The 18,075-nt window shown below is 41.6% G+C and overlaps 1 protein-coding gene across 21 annotated transcripts in view; it reads left to right on the forward strand.

The window, feature by feature from the left end:
• The window catches only part of FOXP1 (forkhead box P1), a 380,386-nt gene extending 362,546 nt beyond the window's left edge, over positions 1-17,840 (forward strand). For 17 of the 21 annotated variants that reach the window (XM_051788661.1, XM_051788668.1, XM_051788662.1 and 14 more), the window contains 5 exons: positions 821-942; positions 3,024-3,093; positions 4,990-5,028; positions 6,709-6,875; positions 12,933-17,840. In XM_051788661.1, coding sequence (XP_051644621.1) covers positions 821-942; positions 3,024-3,093; positions 4,990-5,028; positions 6,709-6,875; positions 12,933-13,077 — 543 coding nt within the window. In that variant the 3' untranslated portion in view covers positions 13,078-17,840. The remainder of the gene's footprint in view (positions 1-820; positions 943-3,023; positions 3,094-4,989; positions 5,029-6,708; positions 6,876-12,932) is intronic. The other 4 variants (XM_051788678.1, XM_051788679.1, XM_051788683.1 and 1 more) reach the window with 1 other exon arrangement.
• The last annotated feature ends 235 nt before the right edge of the window (positions 17,841-18,075 follow it).

The raw sequence follows: 18,075 nt of genomic DNA on the forward strand, positions 1-18,075 counted from the left end.
GTGTCTCATTGTGTCCAGCCTCAGCATGTTGAAGGGGTTGGCTGGGCTCATCCTTCCTGATGCAGGACAGACGTCCAGGCATCGGATGCCATGAGCGTGGCATGATGAACTGTGGGGATATTATCACTTTGTTTCGGAGAGCCCTCCTCATGTTTTCACTTGGCAGAGGCTCAGATCAGTCACTACAGTAGTCTGCCAGAAATAGGAGCCAACTTCCATATAAGAGCAAGCCGTGGAGGCAGGAGTCGGTGCCGGACGGACGGTGGGGTGCTGCCGAGGCCCTGGTCCGTGCCGTGGGTGTGGAGGGAGGTTCAGCACCTGATTCACATTAGCCCAGCTGTGGGAAACCGCAGCAACACCCGCTCCAGTGCCTCGCTGCTAAATCCAGCCGTCTGTACTTACATGAAATCCTTTCTGTTCTTTCTAACTGCTTTCTTTTCCAGGAAGGGAGAAAATTCTCTTTGCAGAGCGTATATATTTGTTTTGAAAACGTCTAAGCAATGTTCCTCTTGTGTTGTGTATGAAATGTGCTGTATTCTACAATGTGCATGCTTAAAATGATGGCTGTTCTCAGTCACACTGGGGATAATTGATAAGAATAACTTGAATTTTTAATCTTGGGTTTAAGCTTTCGTATTTATTTTGTCTTTGCAAAATAAGATGTAAAGAGACGGGGAAAGCGAGCGGGTGCGGGGAGGGGAAAGGGGCTTAACATTGCAAAATGAGAACTGTCAAGCTGACTGTGCTGCTGTTCTTGGACAATGATGAGCATTTTCTCATAGAAGGTTTTTGAATGTTTTCTCTTTTATACTTGCTGCAGAATGCAGTGCGTCATAATCTTAGTCTTCACAAGTGTTTTGTGCGAGTAGAAAACGTTAAAGGGGCAGTATGGACAGTGGATGAACTAGAGTTCCAAAAACGAAGGCCACAAAAGATCAGTGGGTATGTCCACCATGTTTGAACTTCTTAGCCTAGCTCGGATCATGCTTACAGTTTAATGTAGAGGCTTTTGGCTGCTAGCTGGTGTTAGACCAACCACAGGTGGTTTCGCATTGTCTCAGTTAAGGGAAACCAAGACAAACATCTCATCACTACTGTTTGTATGCCCACCAGTACCCTGACCCTGCTTGCTTGGTGTTTGTTGCATCACATGCTAGTAGCTTTTAGGTGGCAATGCATATTAACCCTCACAAACCATTTGCTTATGCTTATTGCATTTTATTTTCTTTTTCCTTTTCCCTGTATTTGATGTCTGTTCTGTCCCCGATCCCGTGTCCCTTTGTTTCCACTTCATCTCCTTTGCTGCTGCTCTTGTCCCAGGGTGCCATTCGCACCAACCTCTCACTGCATAAGTGCTTTATCAGAGTAGAGGATGAGTTTGGGTCCTTTTGGACTGTTGATGATGAAGAGTTTAAACGTGGCCGTCATATTCAACGAGGCCGTCCTCGAAAATACTGCCCTGATGAAAACTTTGGCGAGCTTGTTGCACAGTAAGAGCTTTTACTTGCTTTAATTTTTTTTTTCTGCTGTTGCTTTGCTTTGCATGATTTACCCATCTCATGTAGACTTGCATTTCACGAAATAGTGACATCACCTTTGCTGCTAAAGAAACTAAATTTTTGGTCGTTATGTGTATTTTGTGTGTCCTACTCTGATAATCCAAATGCCTGTAGTAATAACTCTACTGTGACATGTTTGTTAAAGCATTTATTTATAGAGCAATGTAGACTAAGATAATTATCCGCGCTAGCGCAGATATGCTGCTGTAGACGTGTCAGGAAGACAGATATATGCCAGGAAAGGCTTCAGATAAGTTTTAATTCTGATATTTTCCTTTGCTTTCAATTGTATGCTTTGTTTTGCAACTCTTAATCAGAAAGAGTAAGGTACTTACAAGACAGAAATGCTGAATTCACTTTAAAGAGTTTGAAAATGCAGTGAGACCGACTGTAAAGATGATAATCAACAGGCCATCGTGTGCCTACAACAACCCTGCACCAATATTCCTGGGGCTCCCAAAGCGATTTTCTTTGACCTTTACTTGAAGGCCATCTCTCCAGGACAACTGATCCTTGCTGGTTCCTCTGCAAGGGTCTCAGTTAAGGCTCTGCTCACCATGATTTATCCCCACATGAAAAAAATAAAAATATGCCCAGTGAACGATAAAACTTATGGGAGATTTTTTGCATTGGCACTTTTAACCCAGTTTCTATTTTGTGTTTCTTTTAATTTTTTTTTGCCCTCTGGTGGAACCAGTGATATTTAGATGCCTCCTAAAGGGAGAGCGGATATGTTCAGCATTCATATTCCTCAAATCTGGCCCCTTACGTAAAGTTGACTAAAATAGGGGGGTCCAGTGTGGCACACTAGAATATATTTTATTCAAAGAGCCTTTAGGGCAGCGTGGTGGTTTGCGTGGGCCTCCTGCCCTTGCCGCCTCCATGTCCACGGACTGTTTGGGGTGATGGTGTGGGCAGCCCCTCGCCGTGGCCACTGCCCATTTGCCTGGCAAGAAATAACACGGCTCAGATCCTCTCTCACCACGGCCCCCGCTGTGCTGGGAGAGACTGCGCTGCCAGCAACTTGGAGGGTAATTTGGATGAAGCACTATTTAAAATGTCCCGTGATGCTTTTGATCGTTACCTCCTCACGGTGGACCTTTACGTGGTAACTGGCTCCCAGACATGATGAAAATGGGAGGATTTCTCCTGAATGCAGCTAAAATGAGCAGAGATGCCAAGATGTGCTACTAACGCAGGCTAGTAGAACACATGGCAAGGTAACGTCGAGAGATAATGATGTTCCTTATTTAGTAAAGGCAAACATGATAACCATAGCTGAAAACTCAGATAATTTCTTTAAATTAAAAAAAAAAAAAAAAAAAAAGAGAAACGAAAGAGAACTCGTGTGGAAAACCAGTCTCAGCTCTAGTTTTCTGGTGTGGGAGGAAGCATTACATGCTTGAAACAGTCGCACAGAAGTTGGTTGCATTTAACTCTCCTTTTTATGTTTTTCTTATGCAGTAACCCTTCTCTTATTAAAAACATACAGACCAGCCACACCTACTGCACACCTCTCAATGCTGCTTTACAGGTAAGATTAATGACTGTAGCAAATATGCAACAGAGGCGTGTGTCTTCCCCACTCATTTCAAAATATATTAGCCTTGCTCTAATTAGATATTAAATTTTAATTCCGTTAAACTTTTTTCTTAAGTGCATAAAGCATCATAGTCCCTGGAGGCAAACACATATCAGGCTGCTTCAGCATTAGCTAGATGCTTAGCATTTTGAATATTGTGGCAAAAAAATTAAAAGTTCACTTATTAATATTTATCAGCAGTATCATAATTTCCATCCTCTTATTTCAGAATTTCACTTGAGGCAAAAATACCACAAGTGTAATTACTCTAGCACAGCTATTAATGTGCTGAATGATAGGATACTGTGGCACGTGACCTTCTATTGTTCATGGCTTTAAAGAGAAAGCAGATCATTTTTCCCCCTTTTCTTTTAAGGGCTATTTTTGCATATCTTCCTATTGTTGGTAAAAAATAAACGGTGCAATTCCTATAGAAAAAAAAAAGATAATTTTTATTGGTTTAAGCTGTAATTGTAAGACAAAAATTCTGGTTTTTCACAATGCAGAAATATACAAAGTGTCAGTGCACAGTTAATAACTTGAAACCTAAAAATGTGCATTTCTCCAGCCCTTTTTCAAGTGCTCTTTTTACCCTCTCAACAAATTCCTGAGTCTAGCTCAAAAACTCCAAGTCAAGTCACTGTTTGCTGTATAAACCAGAGATACAAATGCACTACCGTGCCCTGGATTTGCAGTGGGGTCTGTGGGTTTGTGTGTGGGTTCAGACCTGTTTTATATGGTGTGAATTAATCCAGGAGGCAACACCCTGGTTGGTTGTTGGGAGTTGCTTCTCAAGAAGTTCACTGATGACCATGGGTATTTGCTTGGGCAATCACGTTTTGTGGAAGGTTTAGAAGACTTCTTTTTTCACAACCAAGAAATAGATTATTTGGAGAAAAATTATATTCTGCCTTTCTTCTCAATATTTGAGTTTATGCAGTAACTCCTGGAAAGCATGTTTAAACGAAGCAACTGTAAATACCATTCATTAGTAACTTATTTTCCCTTGAGTCTTGTGAAGTGTGATTTTTAAAGACTGCTTTGTCTCCTGAATAGTATTAAGATTACAAGCACATTTTACATTCATGAGGCTGAAAGGCAAAAATGAAATGATCCTGCATTTCTTCACATTGTTAACTATGTGACTAATTTCAATTAATATGCTTATCATATGGAACTGTTCGTGTTTTATTTCTGAAACACGTGTCATTGTCGTCATCTCCATCCATTCTTGTCTTTTTTGATAACCTCCAAACTGTTTCCATTCCCCTCTTTTCCTGGAAGAGCCACATCCTCTTGCTCCCCCGTAGCATCGTATGTGCTGAGAGAGGAACCTGGGCCCGATTTGCTACCGCTGTGGTCCCTCTAATAAATGGGGGTGAACAGTAATAATTCCACTGAGGCAGGTTCTCTTTTAGGGTGAAAATACAGCAGCAGGTTCCTCACTTCTCTCCCCTCCATTGGGTTTTGGAGGCAAAATCCCAGTGGGTGCTCTGGTGCTGATGGGGGTCTGGAGGAAGCCGTGCAGGTGGCAACTGCTGGGTGGGTGGTTTGGACTTTGGGCAACAAATTCCTCTGGGACACAAGGACACTTTACCTGCCAGTGCCTACATTCAGTCTAATTAATAATTAATAAGCAGTGTTCCCCAGCTTTTGTAGGCATCTGGGAAGACCTGCTCCTTGAACATCCCCTTGAGCACCACAGCCGCCTCTCTGCTGGCCAGGGAATGCACAGGGGACTGTGTGCTGCCAGGCTGTGGTTTCTTTTCCTGTGGGGTGGCAGAGCTGCCCCTCTCCTTCACCCAGACCCCTCTGACATCTCCTCTATCTGTTTTCCCTCGCGGCCAGGGAGAAGAAGCAGCTCTCTCCCCCCTCTGTCTGTGGAAGGTACGGGGACTTCTGCTCTCACCAGTGCGCTCTCTTCCCAGCGGGTCAACAGGGGCTCCCAAAACATCCCCCTCCCCTATTACTATCTTCATAGCAGATACTCCTTGTGTCCCACCTCTCCCCCAGTAAATTGCTTTACTGCAATTACAAGTTATCACTGTGGGTGAAGAACTTGAGTCATTATTTTGCCAAGTGCAGGAAATGTGAACCGTTTTTCGCATCCCCTAATCACAATGAGTTTGCCGGTTGTTGAATCAAGAAGATAAAAATAATCCTCCCCGTCAGAATAGCTTTTGTAATCACGTGTGACACATAGGCTACACATGGAGAGGTCAACATAAGGAAGAATAAAAGGGGCTGTGCTCCTGAAGATGTTGTAGTGAGGGCTGGTCCTGCCCTCCCTTCCCGTCCTGTCTCCCTCCACCCTGTCTCTGGCTGTGCTTCCCTGGAAAGAACTGCCGGCTCGGCAACAAGCGAGGAGTTTTGTCCCACAAATTAGGAGCAGGCTGAGAGCATTTGGTGGGGAGTACGTTTGCATGGATTCCCCTCCCACAGGCAGGGTTTGCATCATGCAGACCCAGCCTGATGGATTTTTTTGCTCGGCCACTGCAGCCAGCTGACCTCCCCCAGGAGAAGGTCAAGCACTGCCGAGCCAGCGCCTGTGGTTCTCTGTCGCGGACACAGCTCAGAGAGCCATGGATGATGTCAGCCAGATCTGGCTGGGATGGGTGAAATGGTTAAATGTCCTTCCAGTCCCTGAGCACTACAGCCTCAGACAGCCTTGCCTCCCATCCCCATGCCTCTCATTCCAGTACCTCCCATCCCCACCAGACACTGGGCTCCTATGGGGCTTGGGGTTTCTGCACTCCCACTGCTGCCCCGCCGGACACAGGACTGTGCCATCAACATGAGCTAATGCTGACACACAGTAAATATTAGCAGGCAGAATGGTGGGAATCAGAAGCAAAATATTTAACAGTTCATTCTCTTCCTACAAAGATTTCCATTTAGAAAGTTAACTCCAGTGTGCCTCTGCACAGTGTTTCTTTATAACAAGGAAAGATGGAAATAAAATGGTAAGATCTGTAATAGCTGAGGTAAGAGCTGAGTTGCTGAGGTTTAAAAAATTCCACATGGACTGATTCAGCTCTCAGGTATATCAGTGAACTCAGACTGATCCAGTTAGTGCTACCTGCAGCCTCACACATGTGTCCCAAGGAAAACCAAACTCTGTGATGCTGCGCTCCTGCTTGGTGCCTGCTCACTCCAGTGGGAAGGGGTTATCAGCTGAGCCAGTTCTAATTTTTTGCCAATTTCATTAAAAACAAAGCCCAAACCTAAGCCACAAAAAATACCCCGAAGCCCCAAACATAATTTTGCAAAGGGAAAATAGGGAAAGGACACTTTTTTTTCCAGGGGGTGTAATTGCAAATAGGGAATGGAAAGCTCCATCCTCTCACAAACCAATACAGCTATGAATGCTTAAACCCAGATATAAATGATGTTAAATTTCCCTTGGTGGAATCAGGGTAATACCTATTAGAAAGCACAATATTTTAAAAAACCCCGTAATTGCAAATAATGTAAATGTGGAGAATATTTTGGAAGAAGTGAGCATGTTGTGCAATGTATAAAAACGTTAGTCATGTCTCTTCATGGATTTGTTTGTGTCCTTGGCAGGCTTCAATGGCTGAGAACAGTATACCTCTATACACTACTGCTTCCATGGGAAATCCCACTCTGGGCAATTTAGCCAGTGCGATGAGGGAAGAGCTCAATGGTGCAATGGAGCATACGAACAGTAACGGGAGTGACAGCAGTCCAGGACGTTCCCCTATGCAAGCGATGTGAGTACGGCACAGGCGCACGCCTGGTCCAGGTGTTGTCTTACCATCTGCTCAAGTGTGACTCTGGAGACCTTCCTGGTTCTTTCCCAAGGTTCATGGATGTAGCAGCAAGAAGACCAGACCTCTCCATCTGAGGACATGACTGGGGTGATTAGAACATAAAAGAACCATTTACCGGTTTCCACTTAAAACTGATCAGCTCAACCCAGCCTAACAAGCACACGGGGCTGTAAATCATTCACTTGTTTACAATTCTCTTCTTTGAACCTTGCAAAACCCCATAGGCAACTATGTTTCATGGAGAAAAAAATGTGCTTTCTCTCCCCTTTGGTCCACGTGATGAGCACGGCCAGTGGGGCAGAGCTGGGAAATGGGCTTGTTTGGCGGGTCCGAAAAAAACCACTCAACGCACAATGGTCTTGCTAAGCATTAACGTGAAGGTCCGTGTGATTTATAGATTGCTCTTAAAATATCAAAAGGAGAATTAATAGGGGCATTATAGCAACAGACGGCGGTGTAATGAGTGCGCCTATAACCACATGAAGTGACGGGGGCTCGCTGTCCCTGCTCAACACGAGCGGCACCCGGGCAGCGAGCTGGTGCAGGAAAGGGTAAGGCAGGAAGGGTGTGATGCCCCGATGGGTGTGTGTGGTATTTATGGGGTGATGGAGTGAGTTTGCAAAGCTGTAAACTCCCCCCTTCCCCTCAGCTTACACACCGGGTAATTGGCGGCTGGTGAGGAAGCCGGGGTTTATAAGTCCTGTCATTCTCCCAAAACTCAGCAGAGCAGTTGGGTACCTGTGAGTGACCGTGCACAGGAGCTGCACTGCCTGTCTTCCCCCTGCTCCTTAAAACAGGCTGTAAAATTACTGGCTGCCTTGCCACGGCTCACATTACACATTAAAAAGGGAACTAATTTGTAGTCTTTTACTTCAAAGTAATTTGAATAAGGGATTTACAAAAGTAAGTCTAAATCAAAAAGTGGAAAAAACATTAACCTAATACCACGATAGTAATTAGTTGTGAAACTAATTAGCATTTAATGGCAAAAAAGTTTCCCACCTGCATAATGTGTTGTCAGAGGGGAGGGGGCACGAAGGAATCTGAGGCTCTGAATACTTTGATATTGCAGCATTTTAAATCAGTGCACAAAGTGCTTTGAAAAAAAAAATCTTTAAAGATGGCAACATTCATTTTTAATTAATAATTAATTTAAACATTGTCTTTTACCATTTACTTCAAAACATTCAAATAATGTGTTTAGCTTTTCCAGTGATTGTTTGTGCAGTATTAATTATCTCTCCCAGAGTAACGTTGCATGACACACTTTCCGTCTCTCACAGACGGATTCATCTCGAGGCAGTTTTAGTCACAATTCGTTATCCTCTGCCCGTGACCACGCAGGGCCGGCGTGAAGGAGGAGTGGAGGGACATGGCTTCTCTCCAGAAACAAGACTTCTCCCAAGGGTTTCTCCTGGCCTAACAGACAGGGATGAATGTTTATGATGTTGCATTAATCCAAGTAATTATTTTTTTGCAAGTTCAAGGCTAGTGCAGTTCATGCACTTCTCATTTCACCTAAGGTTTCCTTGTCTTTGAAGAGACTGTGAGGAGGGAAAAATAACTGAGTTGAAACAGGCTAGGACATCTTCCAGAACTGTGCATAGCTGTGGCCTTTGTTGCACTTAATAATCATCTCTTAGCACATTGATACCAAGGTGAGGGGCACAGAACAAATACTGGAGAGAGAGGAGGTCGGGGGGAGTGATGCCTCATTTTCATTATACACCAGAAAATCCAATTTTCTGTTGTAATATGGAAATGATTGTTTCCTGAGTGTTTTCATTTTCTCAGAATTGATAATATATGTGTTCTCCGCTGAACATTTCTTTTTGCTTAAGTAAAATGTGGCTGGGTGATGTTCCAATACCAGCCTCAGAGCTTCCCCATTATAATGGTGTTTCTAAGTAGTTTGAAGGGATCTAAAGCCAGAGCACCATTCAAACGTCACGGGGTTTTACCCTGTTCACTAAACAAAATCACAAGTCAACAGCAAATTTCCAGAGACTATGAAACCTTTAATTTTTCATGCTCCTGCTTTGTTAACAACATTTTCATTTTTTTTTCCCAGAACAGATTTCCTTGTCATAATGCAAATTATTTTTTAAACAATTTCAGTATATTAGGAGTCAAGCTTTAAACTTTATTGTAAGGTTTAAAGGACCTTGTTAACATGACAGCTAAGAAGTCTAACACTTTAGCTGAAGTCTTATTACCACTCATTCGTTTCCTTTTTATGACACATTGAACCACAGCTAGGGTGGGTTTTTTTCCCTTCTCTCTCCCTCCTTTTGAAACACTAGAAAGTAGTCGCATAATTACAGCTTGGGGACATAACACTTTCATCCTGATATGCTCCAAAGGTAGCCACAAAGCAAACTACTCCATGCTGTGTGCACCACCAGAACTCAGTGGCTTTAAACAACAGTCAGCTTTATTAAAAACTCCTCTGTTCCCAGAGTGGACAAACAAAAGAATTACTCAGATGTGAAAAGAAGGGGAATCTGTGTTCAGCAAGGTTATTTATTGTTAACCCCTTCTGGAGTCTTGGGCATCTACTTAAAAGGAATGTGCTGAATTTCTGCTGCTGTAAAAACAGAAACGGGAAACCCTTTCTTTTCTTTTCCTTGTTCCCCCCACTGCTTTCTTTTTTTCTTTTTGCCTAACCCAGCATTTGCCTTTTCTGTAATTCATCAGACTGAATTCTTTAGTCTGTAAAGGAAGTTTTCCTTCCCCAATTTGGGGGTTTGGTGAGGTGGTACATAGAGATTCAGACTTACTTGACAGGATACAAAAGTCTCCCTTTGCCTTTGAGATTATTTAAGCTTATTTATTTTTGCTCAGAAATGTTTGAGCAAAATCACAGATTTGTGAAGGTTTCTTCCTCACATGCCATTTTGTGGTTACAGCTGACAGAGTACACAAGGAGCTGAATTTTTTGGCGTTGTTTTACTTGCAGCTCTCTCCCTGGGGGGTGCATTACCCAGATAGCCTTGTCATTTGGGGGATGGAGGTTTGGCCAAGCTTGCTGTCTGATGTTTCTGCAACACGTGAGGTGCTGGAGGAGGCTGGTGTGGCTCTGCTCCCTGCGGCTTTGTCTCGCCTGGGGTCGAGCAGCCCTTTTCATAACTTGGTGCTTGCTTCTCACACCTCAAGTTTTGTTTTTTGACTTCTGGGAATCACACCAAACCTCAAAGAGAACCTCAGTTAAAACCACCTGCTTTCACCTGCTTTCATAACAAAACCAGAAGAGGGGCAGAGTTTGCTTTGGAAAGATTTGGGGACTTTAAAATGAGCTTTCACAGATTTTGGATGGTTGTGAATGCAGTGAGCACCTGTCTTAACAGCTGGCACCTGAGGTGGTGGGGATGTGTTGGGGCACTGGGCAGCCTTTGGAGGAACTCCAGTCCACGTGCCAAGGCCACCTCCTCTGCACGTGATATATGCACTCCTCTGCCCTTTGAAAATTTCCCATCTGTGTTTTCAAAAATAGTACTTTAAAAAAATAAATCAGCCCAGCAGCAGCATCAAAACCAGAAAGCAAAAAAGCAAGACTTTGACATTAAAACAGCAGTAAAAAAGATCACTGCCATAAAGGCCGTGAAGCACAGGCTTTATCAGGCTCTCTGTGCAGCCACTCTTTCCCCGTTTTTCTTCTGTTTTTCATTTCATGTTTTCTCCCAAGTGAGGGGCCCCACAGCCTATTCATAATGTAAGTTTTTCAAGTTGCAGATAGTCAGCATGGTTTAATGTTTGCCGGGACCACGAGATGCAGGGAGGGATAGCACATGAACACCTCTGACATGACAGTCTGCTTGCAAGATATATGCTTATGCCACTTCTTAACCTCTGATACTTTCATTGTCTCCTCCCAGTCTTTTTTTTACCTCTCCTGTTTCACTAGTTAGGTCTAAACTGTATGAGCAATGCTCTCTGTGTAATTTTTGCAAAAACTCTGTGACATGCAGAGGAACCTCTTTGCTCCCAGATATGTGTTGATAGGACACAAACTAGTGAATTTGAAGGGAAAAGATGTGTGTACATGGATACTGCATCACTTCTCCCCACCGTTCCTTTGTTGGATGAGTCAGAAGGTGCAGTTAATACTTTAGTATTGATCCAGCACTTTACAACTCAAGAAGTTGAAACATGCAGGGACTTGAAAGGCATTCGCAGCTCATGTTAGAAATGTCTGTAGTCAGCAAGTTAGATACTTCCTAAACTGATCCAGGCTCAAACCGAAATAAATAAATAGGGTGCAAGGGTACAACTGGCTCACTCAGAGTAGGCAGAATTACCTTTGGTTTGTCCGTGGATGCTGAGTACATTTTCTCTGTGTGCAGTGATTTATCCTCGCTGTCTGTGCATGCAGCAGAGTACAAACAGTGTTGTCCTTCTTATCCACACAAAACATAAAATACAGTGCAGCTATTTTAAATCATTTATTTTAAAACAAAGCTGTTCAAGCACAGAAAAAGTTCTTACACGGAAGGTTTGTGCTTCAGGTTGTGTTTCCATGTTGTCTACGTGAAAGGGTTAAATCAGCCTGCACAGCATAAAAACAAGTCTTGGAGGTGGATATCAACTCAATGAGAGACAGAGTGGGACTTGAACTCATTAACACTTTATTTTAAGGGATTGCCTACAACATCAATTATTTAGGAAGCAAACAGGGTCTCCATCGCTGTGTCACATTATTAATACTTGGTAATGTCAATAAAATCCTGCTTTCCTATAAAGTCCCACCAACAAGACACTATTGACTCACATGGCTATTTTACATTTCAAAAGCTGCCTAACAAAAAAAAAAAGGCATAAAAAAAAAAAAGGTAATTTGTATTTGTATAGGATTTGTTGTAAATATGATTTACGAACAACATTTTTCAATTGTTATCGTACCCGTTTTGAATGACCAAGCCCCGTTCCCCTGCGGGTTATTCATGTGCTTTGCTGTAATGAGAAATTTGGCAGATCTCATCTCTTTAGTACATCCTTGTGCCCACCGTGAGCTGGGGATCATGTTCTGCCTTGTTTACAGCTGACAGTGTTATTATTCTCGTTAGGACTGTGCTTTCTTATCATATTGTTGTGTTGAGCGAGCCTTTTCCTCTCTGTTTGTGTTTCCTGGCAGGGCTTTTCTTCCCTTATTGACAGTTTGTAAAAATATGCATTAATTTGGAGTTTAAAGCATGTATCATGGTGTCTCTTTGCTGTGTTTGCTTGAAGTTGATTAATGATAGAACCTCACTTGGGGTCGTCCTCTGGAGAGTTGTCTCACAGGTTCTGCATGTTAACGAGAGACGCTGCACACACAGCGAGCGATGATTAGCCCAGCCTGGCGGGCTGGCAGGCCGCTGCTTTCCCATCCGGATGCTTATTCCGCTTATTTATCCAAAGATCATATTAACTTAATGTGTCAGCTGAGAGCGTTTTCTCTCGATCCCAAGACGGAAACCCTATCGAGGTGCTCCTCCCACAGTGTTTTCCCGGGGAAGCTGAGTGCTGCCCGCCTGGCGTAGCCTTCATAGAATCCTAGAGTCATTAAGCTTTGGAAAAGGGCTCTTAAGATCATCAAGTCCAGCCATTAACCCAGCACTGCCAAACCCACCCCTAAACCATGTCCCTAAGTGCCACATCCATGTGTTTTCTTAACACTTCCATGGATAGTGACTGTACCACTGCCCTGGGCAGCCTGTTCCAATGTTTGACCACTCTTTCAGTGAGGAAATTTTTCTTAATATCCAATCTAAAGCTCCCCTGGTGCAACTTGAGGCTATTTACTCTTGTTCTGTCAATGGCTACCTGGGAGAAAGTGCTTTGCTTGGCTTCCATGGCTTGTGCAGAAGTTAAGGGACTCCTGCTTGGTGACCTGGAGCTCTTAGACTGGTCCCACCCAGTCTGAGCCCCCCAAACCACCTTTCTCCCCAACCTACCTGTGCTGTCAAAACCATTTTTTAACGAGCAGTTTGGTGATTGACCATCTCTTTGTTTTCCCAGGCACCCCGTGCATGTCAAAGAAGAACCATTAGACCCAGATGAAAATGAAGGCCCTCTATCCTTAGTGACAACAGCCAACCACAGTCCAGATTTCGATCACGACAGAGATTATGAAGACGAACCTGTAAATGAGGACATAGAATGAGTATGTCTGACATCGTTACCCTGAGAATGAAGATTGGAAGAACACGTCAAACTTAGCTGTGAAATCTCTCCATTATTGTACAGTCTGGAGAATTCTCAGTCCACTTTGACAACTATGAAATATGTTAACTCTTAGTGCCATCAAGTATCCCATTTGGGAGTATTTTTGATTTTTCTACTTTTTGTTGAAAAAAGGAATTTGTACTCTGTGCATTGGATGGACTTGTTTGGTACTTGGGATTTTCCTCTCTTACAGTCAACATCAGTGTTGTAAATTTGCTAAACTGATTCACTTGCATTTAGCAGCCAGCTGTGGACTGCAGGTCCTGCCAATTTTGGACACTTGAGGACATCAAACTGAGCATGTACACCTGAACTGCAGATCAAGTCTTTGCCCAGATTTTAAGGATTCCAATGGACAACATATTTGCACAGTACTGCATGTTGATTATCACTGCCTTTACTCCATTTTTTTTTGTTTGTTTTTTGGTTGGTTTCTTTTTTTTTTTTTTTTGCTTCCATTTGGGATGGGGAAGGCCTGTGTGTGCACGTGTGTGGGTATGTGTGTGTGCGTGTGAGCGTGTATATCGGGGAGGGGTTCAAAGAAAAAATTATCCCAAACTTTTTAATGTATTGCTTTTATTCCCCCGCCCCACTTCTCCTCTACCATTTTAAGTTCTGACCTCAGGCCTCATCTGGGCCCAGGGCCTCTCGGAGGCTTCAACGTTTTCTGTACTTTGTGATGAATGTTAATAGGTGTTTTTATTATACGAAGCTGAATGTCATTGAATTGTTTGTAGTTTTTTCTGTCATTCATTCCAGTTTCCTTCAGATGCCACCATGTTTTCTTTAGCTATGGAAAACATTCCATTTCGGTGTCTCCTTTTTTGTTGTTGTTGTTTTTTGAAAAGGTCCCAAATGCTGCACGATACATGTGGAAGGGTTGTCCAACGGAGAGAGAGGAACGAAGTACTGCAAGAATGAGAATGAATGACAGATGAACATAGAAACACTGTAGGAAGCAACACAGATTCATTCCACAAAGCAGTATTTTTAATATATTTTTGTTTTGTTTGGGTTTTTTGATTTCTTTTCCTTTTTTTTTTTTTGGCAGCAACGGTGAATATTAGCAAATGCCACAAAACTGAACAGCACAAAGAAATATATGCAGCACCAACAGAGTTCACTTTTAGTAGAGAATGAATAGTACAGTGGCAGGTTCTCGGTTGTTTAACACGAGTTCTTAATGGGTCAACAAATCTTTCTGGAATATCTGAGATTACCGAGATGGGCACCTATACATTTATTATTACAATCTTTATTTTTTTTTTTTTTAGCATTTTTGCATTTGCATTTGCAAATAGTGGTTGGAAAGATGACTTCATTAAATTGTTATTGTATGTGGGTGATGTTTCACGGTTAAACATCAGTTCAGGATTGCTTGGTGGCATTAATCTGTTTGAATACAAATTAGATTTCAGATTGAACTTGTTACGGGAGTTAATAAGGACGGAGCCCCACTAATGCTAAAGTGTTAATTTTCAGCTGTGCAAATCCAGTACTGCAGTTACGATTGTTATGCAATATTACACCAGCCAGTATGGAAACCTCGCCGTAGGAGACGGGAGAGCCAGGAGAGAATTCGCGCCGGGGCTTGTTAGGGCAAAACTGGCAAAGCTCTGCGAAGCAAACACGACATACAAAATCTGTTGCGATAGGTCAGTAAACCTCGGTCACCAAACACCTACACGTTTGCATTCTGCAACCACTTTTCTGTCACTCATTTATTTATGTAGGACTGTAGCTTTTTTTTTTTTTTTTTTTTTATTATTTCAAAAAGCCTTTCAGAGCTTAATTTATATTCTTCTTTGAACCTTTTTTTTTTTCCTAAAATTACCAAAGATATTACACAAAGGTAAATTATGTTCTCTGTTATATGCTTTATCTTATGAAGCCAAATATCCTCTTATTGTTGATCAAAGGAGGTTGAAGAATTTAGAGGGAAATGACAAGATGTGGGCTATTGCTAACCTGAGAGGGAAACTGCTCCTTTATTCTAGAAAATTTAGAAGGCCAAGTAGATGTCTGAACCAAAGTTGTTACTTTTTATTTGCAATTCTTTACAGTGACCAAAATGAAAGTCTGTAAAGAGGAGAGCTTTTGAGGCTAAAACTAGAAATCAGTGTTACTGGTGGAGCTACGAGAAGGGAGCTGGAGAAAGCAAAGACACAGTTATTTCACGGAAAATTAGAGTATCAGATAAAGGAGACAGTTTAATAAAACACAGAAGAGAACAGAAAAGCTCCCACAATTTAACTGGACGACATAATAGTATTTCTAGAATTAAAAGAAATAATTTTTTGGTCTTTGGTTCTACAGATTGTGTGCCACTTCTGTTCCGGGACTGTGCTGGGATGACTGCTTTAATTTTGGTTGATCTTGGCACATTTGCTCAGTTTTGTTTAGTTTTTGGTCAGCATTTTTCATAAGGAAATAACACTCCTGTCCACTCATAAGCTTTGGTACAAGAAATTTTATTGGCAGTTACTTTTATAAACCTCAACTCTGCTTTCTGTTTCAAAAAGACAAGGAAAAAAAAAAAGAAGAAAAAAAGGGCAGTCTGTGGTCATTTGGAAACATTTTTTTTTTTTTATTGGTTTAAATTATATCCAGGCAGCTTCGTGACGTGCCGGCGGTAGCCAGACAGGGATCATGAGAATTGAGCCCTGTGCTTCTAAACTGAGTGGTTTGCTGGTTAGTTCGGTATTCAGAAGGGGGATAAAAATCTGGTAGATTAGTTCATTCTCAGCATGTGTAGCTAGACATGAGTAAAGATAACAGCATGAGAAACTGTTAGTACGCATACCTCAGTCCAAACTGTTAGGGAATGAGTAAATAAAAAATACATTTCACTCAGTTGCACTTAGTTGTATGTCTTGCATGCTTAGTCTAAAGACTGTAGCAAAAATTAAAAAAAATAAAAAAAGAGAAAAAGAAATAAAAAATTAGAGTTTAACATATCTGGCAGGTGTTGCAGCCTTGCAGAAGAACCAACTGAAAATCTCAGGCTTTACATCAAGCAAACTTCACTATGATTTTTACAATTCTGATTCTGTATCCCTTTGGATATACAGTTGCTTCTTTAGGGAGGGGTTTATTATGTTGTACATATATATCCCACTGTGTCTGTGTGAGCCTTTGTCTTTTGGGGGGAGGGTGGGGAGGGAGGAAAAGGTGGAAAGGTCCTTTTTTTAGATATCATTCCTCAAAAGGAATAAATGCAGACCTGTTTGTCAAAACACCTTTTGCTTTTTGTGCAACTGCTTTATATTAACTATACTAAAAAAAATAGCTTTGAAAAAAAAAAACTACTGTATGTAATGGAATTGCAGAATACGCTGCACATGTATTTTATTTAGTTATCCTTGCTTTAAGAATATTGGATGACATTTGCTGACATGTGGGAGAAAATCCCTGACTTTTTTTTTCAGCTTTTAAATTGTAACATAGTTGACAGATTTTTTTTTCTCCTGTTATCATTGATCGAAGCATTTTTGTACAGTTTTTGTGTTTAAGCTGGTTTTTTTGATACTTTCCCACCCCTTCTGTTATCTTACCACTGCCTTTTCTGGCTGTCTTAAACAAAGTTCATATATTTGAAAGGAAAAAAAAAAATCGTTTAAAAAAAAAAATGTTTTTCTCCTGCTGCAGTAAATATTTTGCATGATGAATTCCAGGGTCACACTTTCAAAGTTTATCAGTGAAGTAGTGATTAATAATGGGGAGTGTCAAACTATTGAACTTTTTGTATAAAAAAACAAAAAAAAAACTTTACAAGGTGCCAAGATGTAAAGACAATTTGTTACATGTTTTTTTTCTCAAAGAAAAGCGTACATTATGAAAGTAGTACCATGTATCAGGTAAATCGCTGTCAGGAATGAGAGTCAAAGCCTTCCTTGTCCACAAAAAAAAAAAAAAGTTTGTAAATGTAAAACCTGTTAGGTTTCCGCATTCAACTAGAAGTGAAATGAAAAAAAAAATAAATAAAATAAAAATCAAGGCTTATGTAGAACAACTGACCACAAAAAAAAAAAAAAAAAAGACCTTTTTTTGATTCTCACTCGCAAGAGTCCCACTGCAGGTCCTACACCTCCCCTCCCCTGGAGCTCAGCTTCAGGAAGAGACCGGGGCAGGGATGCTGGTTCTACAAATATTGCAGATCATTAGATATTTTATATATACACATACATAAATATATATATATATAAAGTTTTTTAAAATAATTTTGAACTATTGTAGTTTTCAGATCGCCAATAATCTCACGTTCATTATAGCATGGGAGAAAAAAAAAACCAAACGTGTTTAAACTCTTTTGGAATCCTTTGGTACCTTTGGTTAATGAACTCAGAGTGATTTTTTTAGATGTTTCAGAAGTCATTTAGTATTCTAGTCTTGCGAGGTGAATTTGCAGTTCAGGACTGCATTTTAATGGGCCCAGAACAGGCAACCAAGTATCTTCTACCCATAAGCCTTGATGAAAATGGTACAGTCCAGACTGTTAGCATGGTGCTTCGTGTGTATGTGCTGCCAGTAACAAGATTTTTTTTTTTTTTTTGATAAGGCATAAAAGAAACTCATTCCTTACATCAACTGTAATTCCATCATTCCATGTCTGTTGATACAGACAATAAAAAATGTTGTGTAGTCAGTACTAATTACTGACATTATAGCATTCTCAAATGCAATAAAAATGCTGGTTGTTCACACTGGTAATGCGAGTTGCCATGTCCGAAGTTCTTGTTTTGTTGTTCCCCCTCCCTGGTGACCCTGGTGTCACATCCCATGGCCCCAGTGCTGATCCATGGAGCAGCTGGTTACTCCTCACCCGTGTCCCAGCACGTTCATGGACAGTCTCATGGTGTCCCCAACCACATCTGAGTACAAGACACGTTAATGGGGGTTTCATGGTCAGTCTGGACAAGGCAGTTGGTTGAGGCTT

Source organism: Manacus candei, unplaced genomic scaffold, assembly GCF_025592945.1.
Source record: "Manacus candei isolate 608988 ecotype Guabito, Panama unplaced genomic scaffold, ASM2559294v1 h1tg000025l, whole genome shotgun sequence".
In the NCBI taxonomy this organism is placed as follows: domain Eukaryota; kingdom Metazoa; phylum Chordata; class Aves; order Passeriformes; family Pipridae; genus Manacus; species Manacus candei.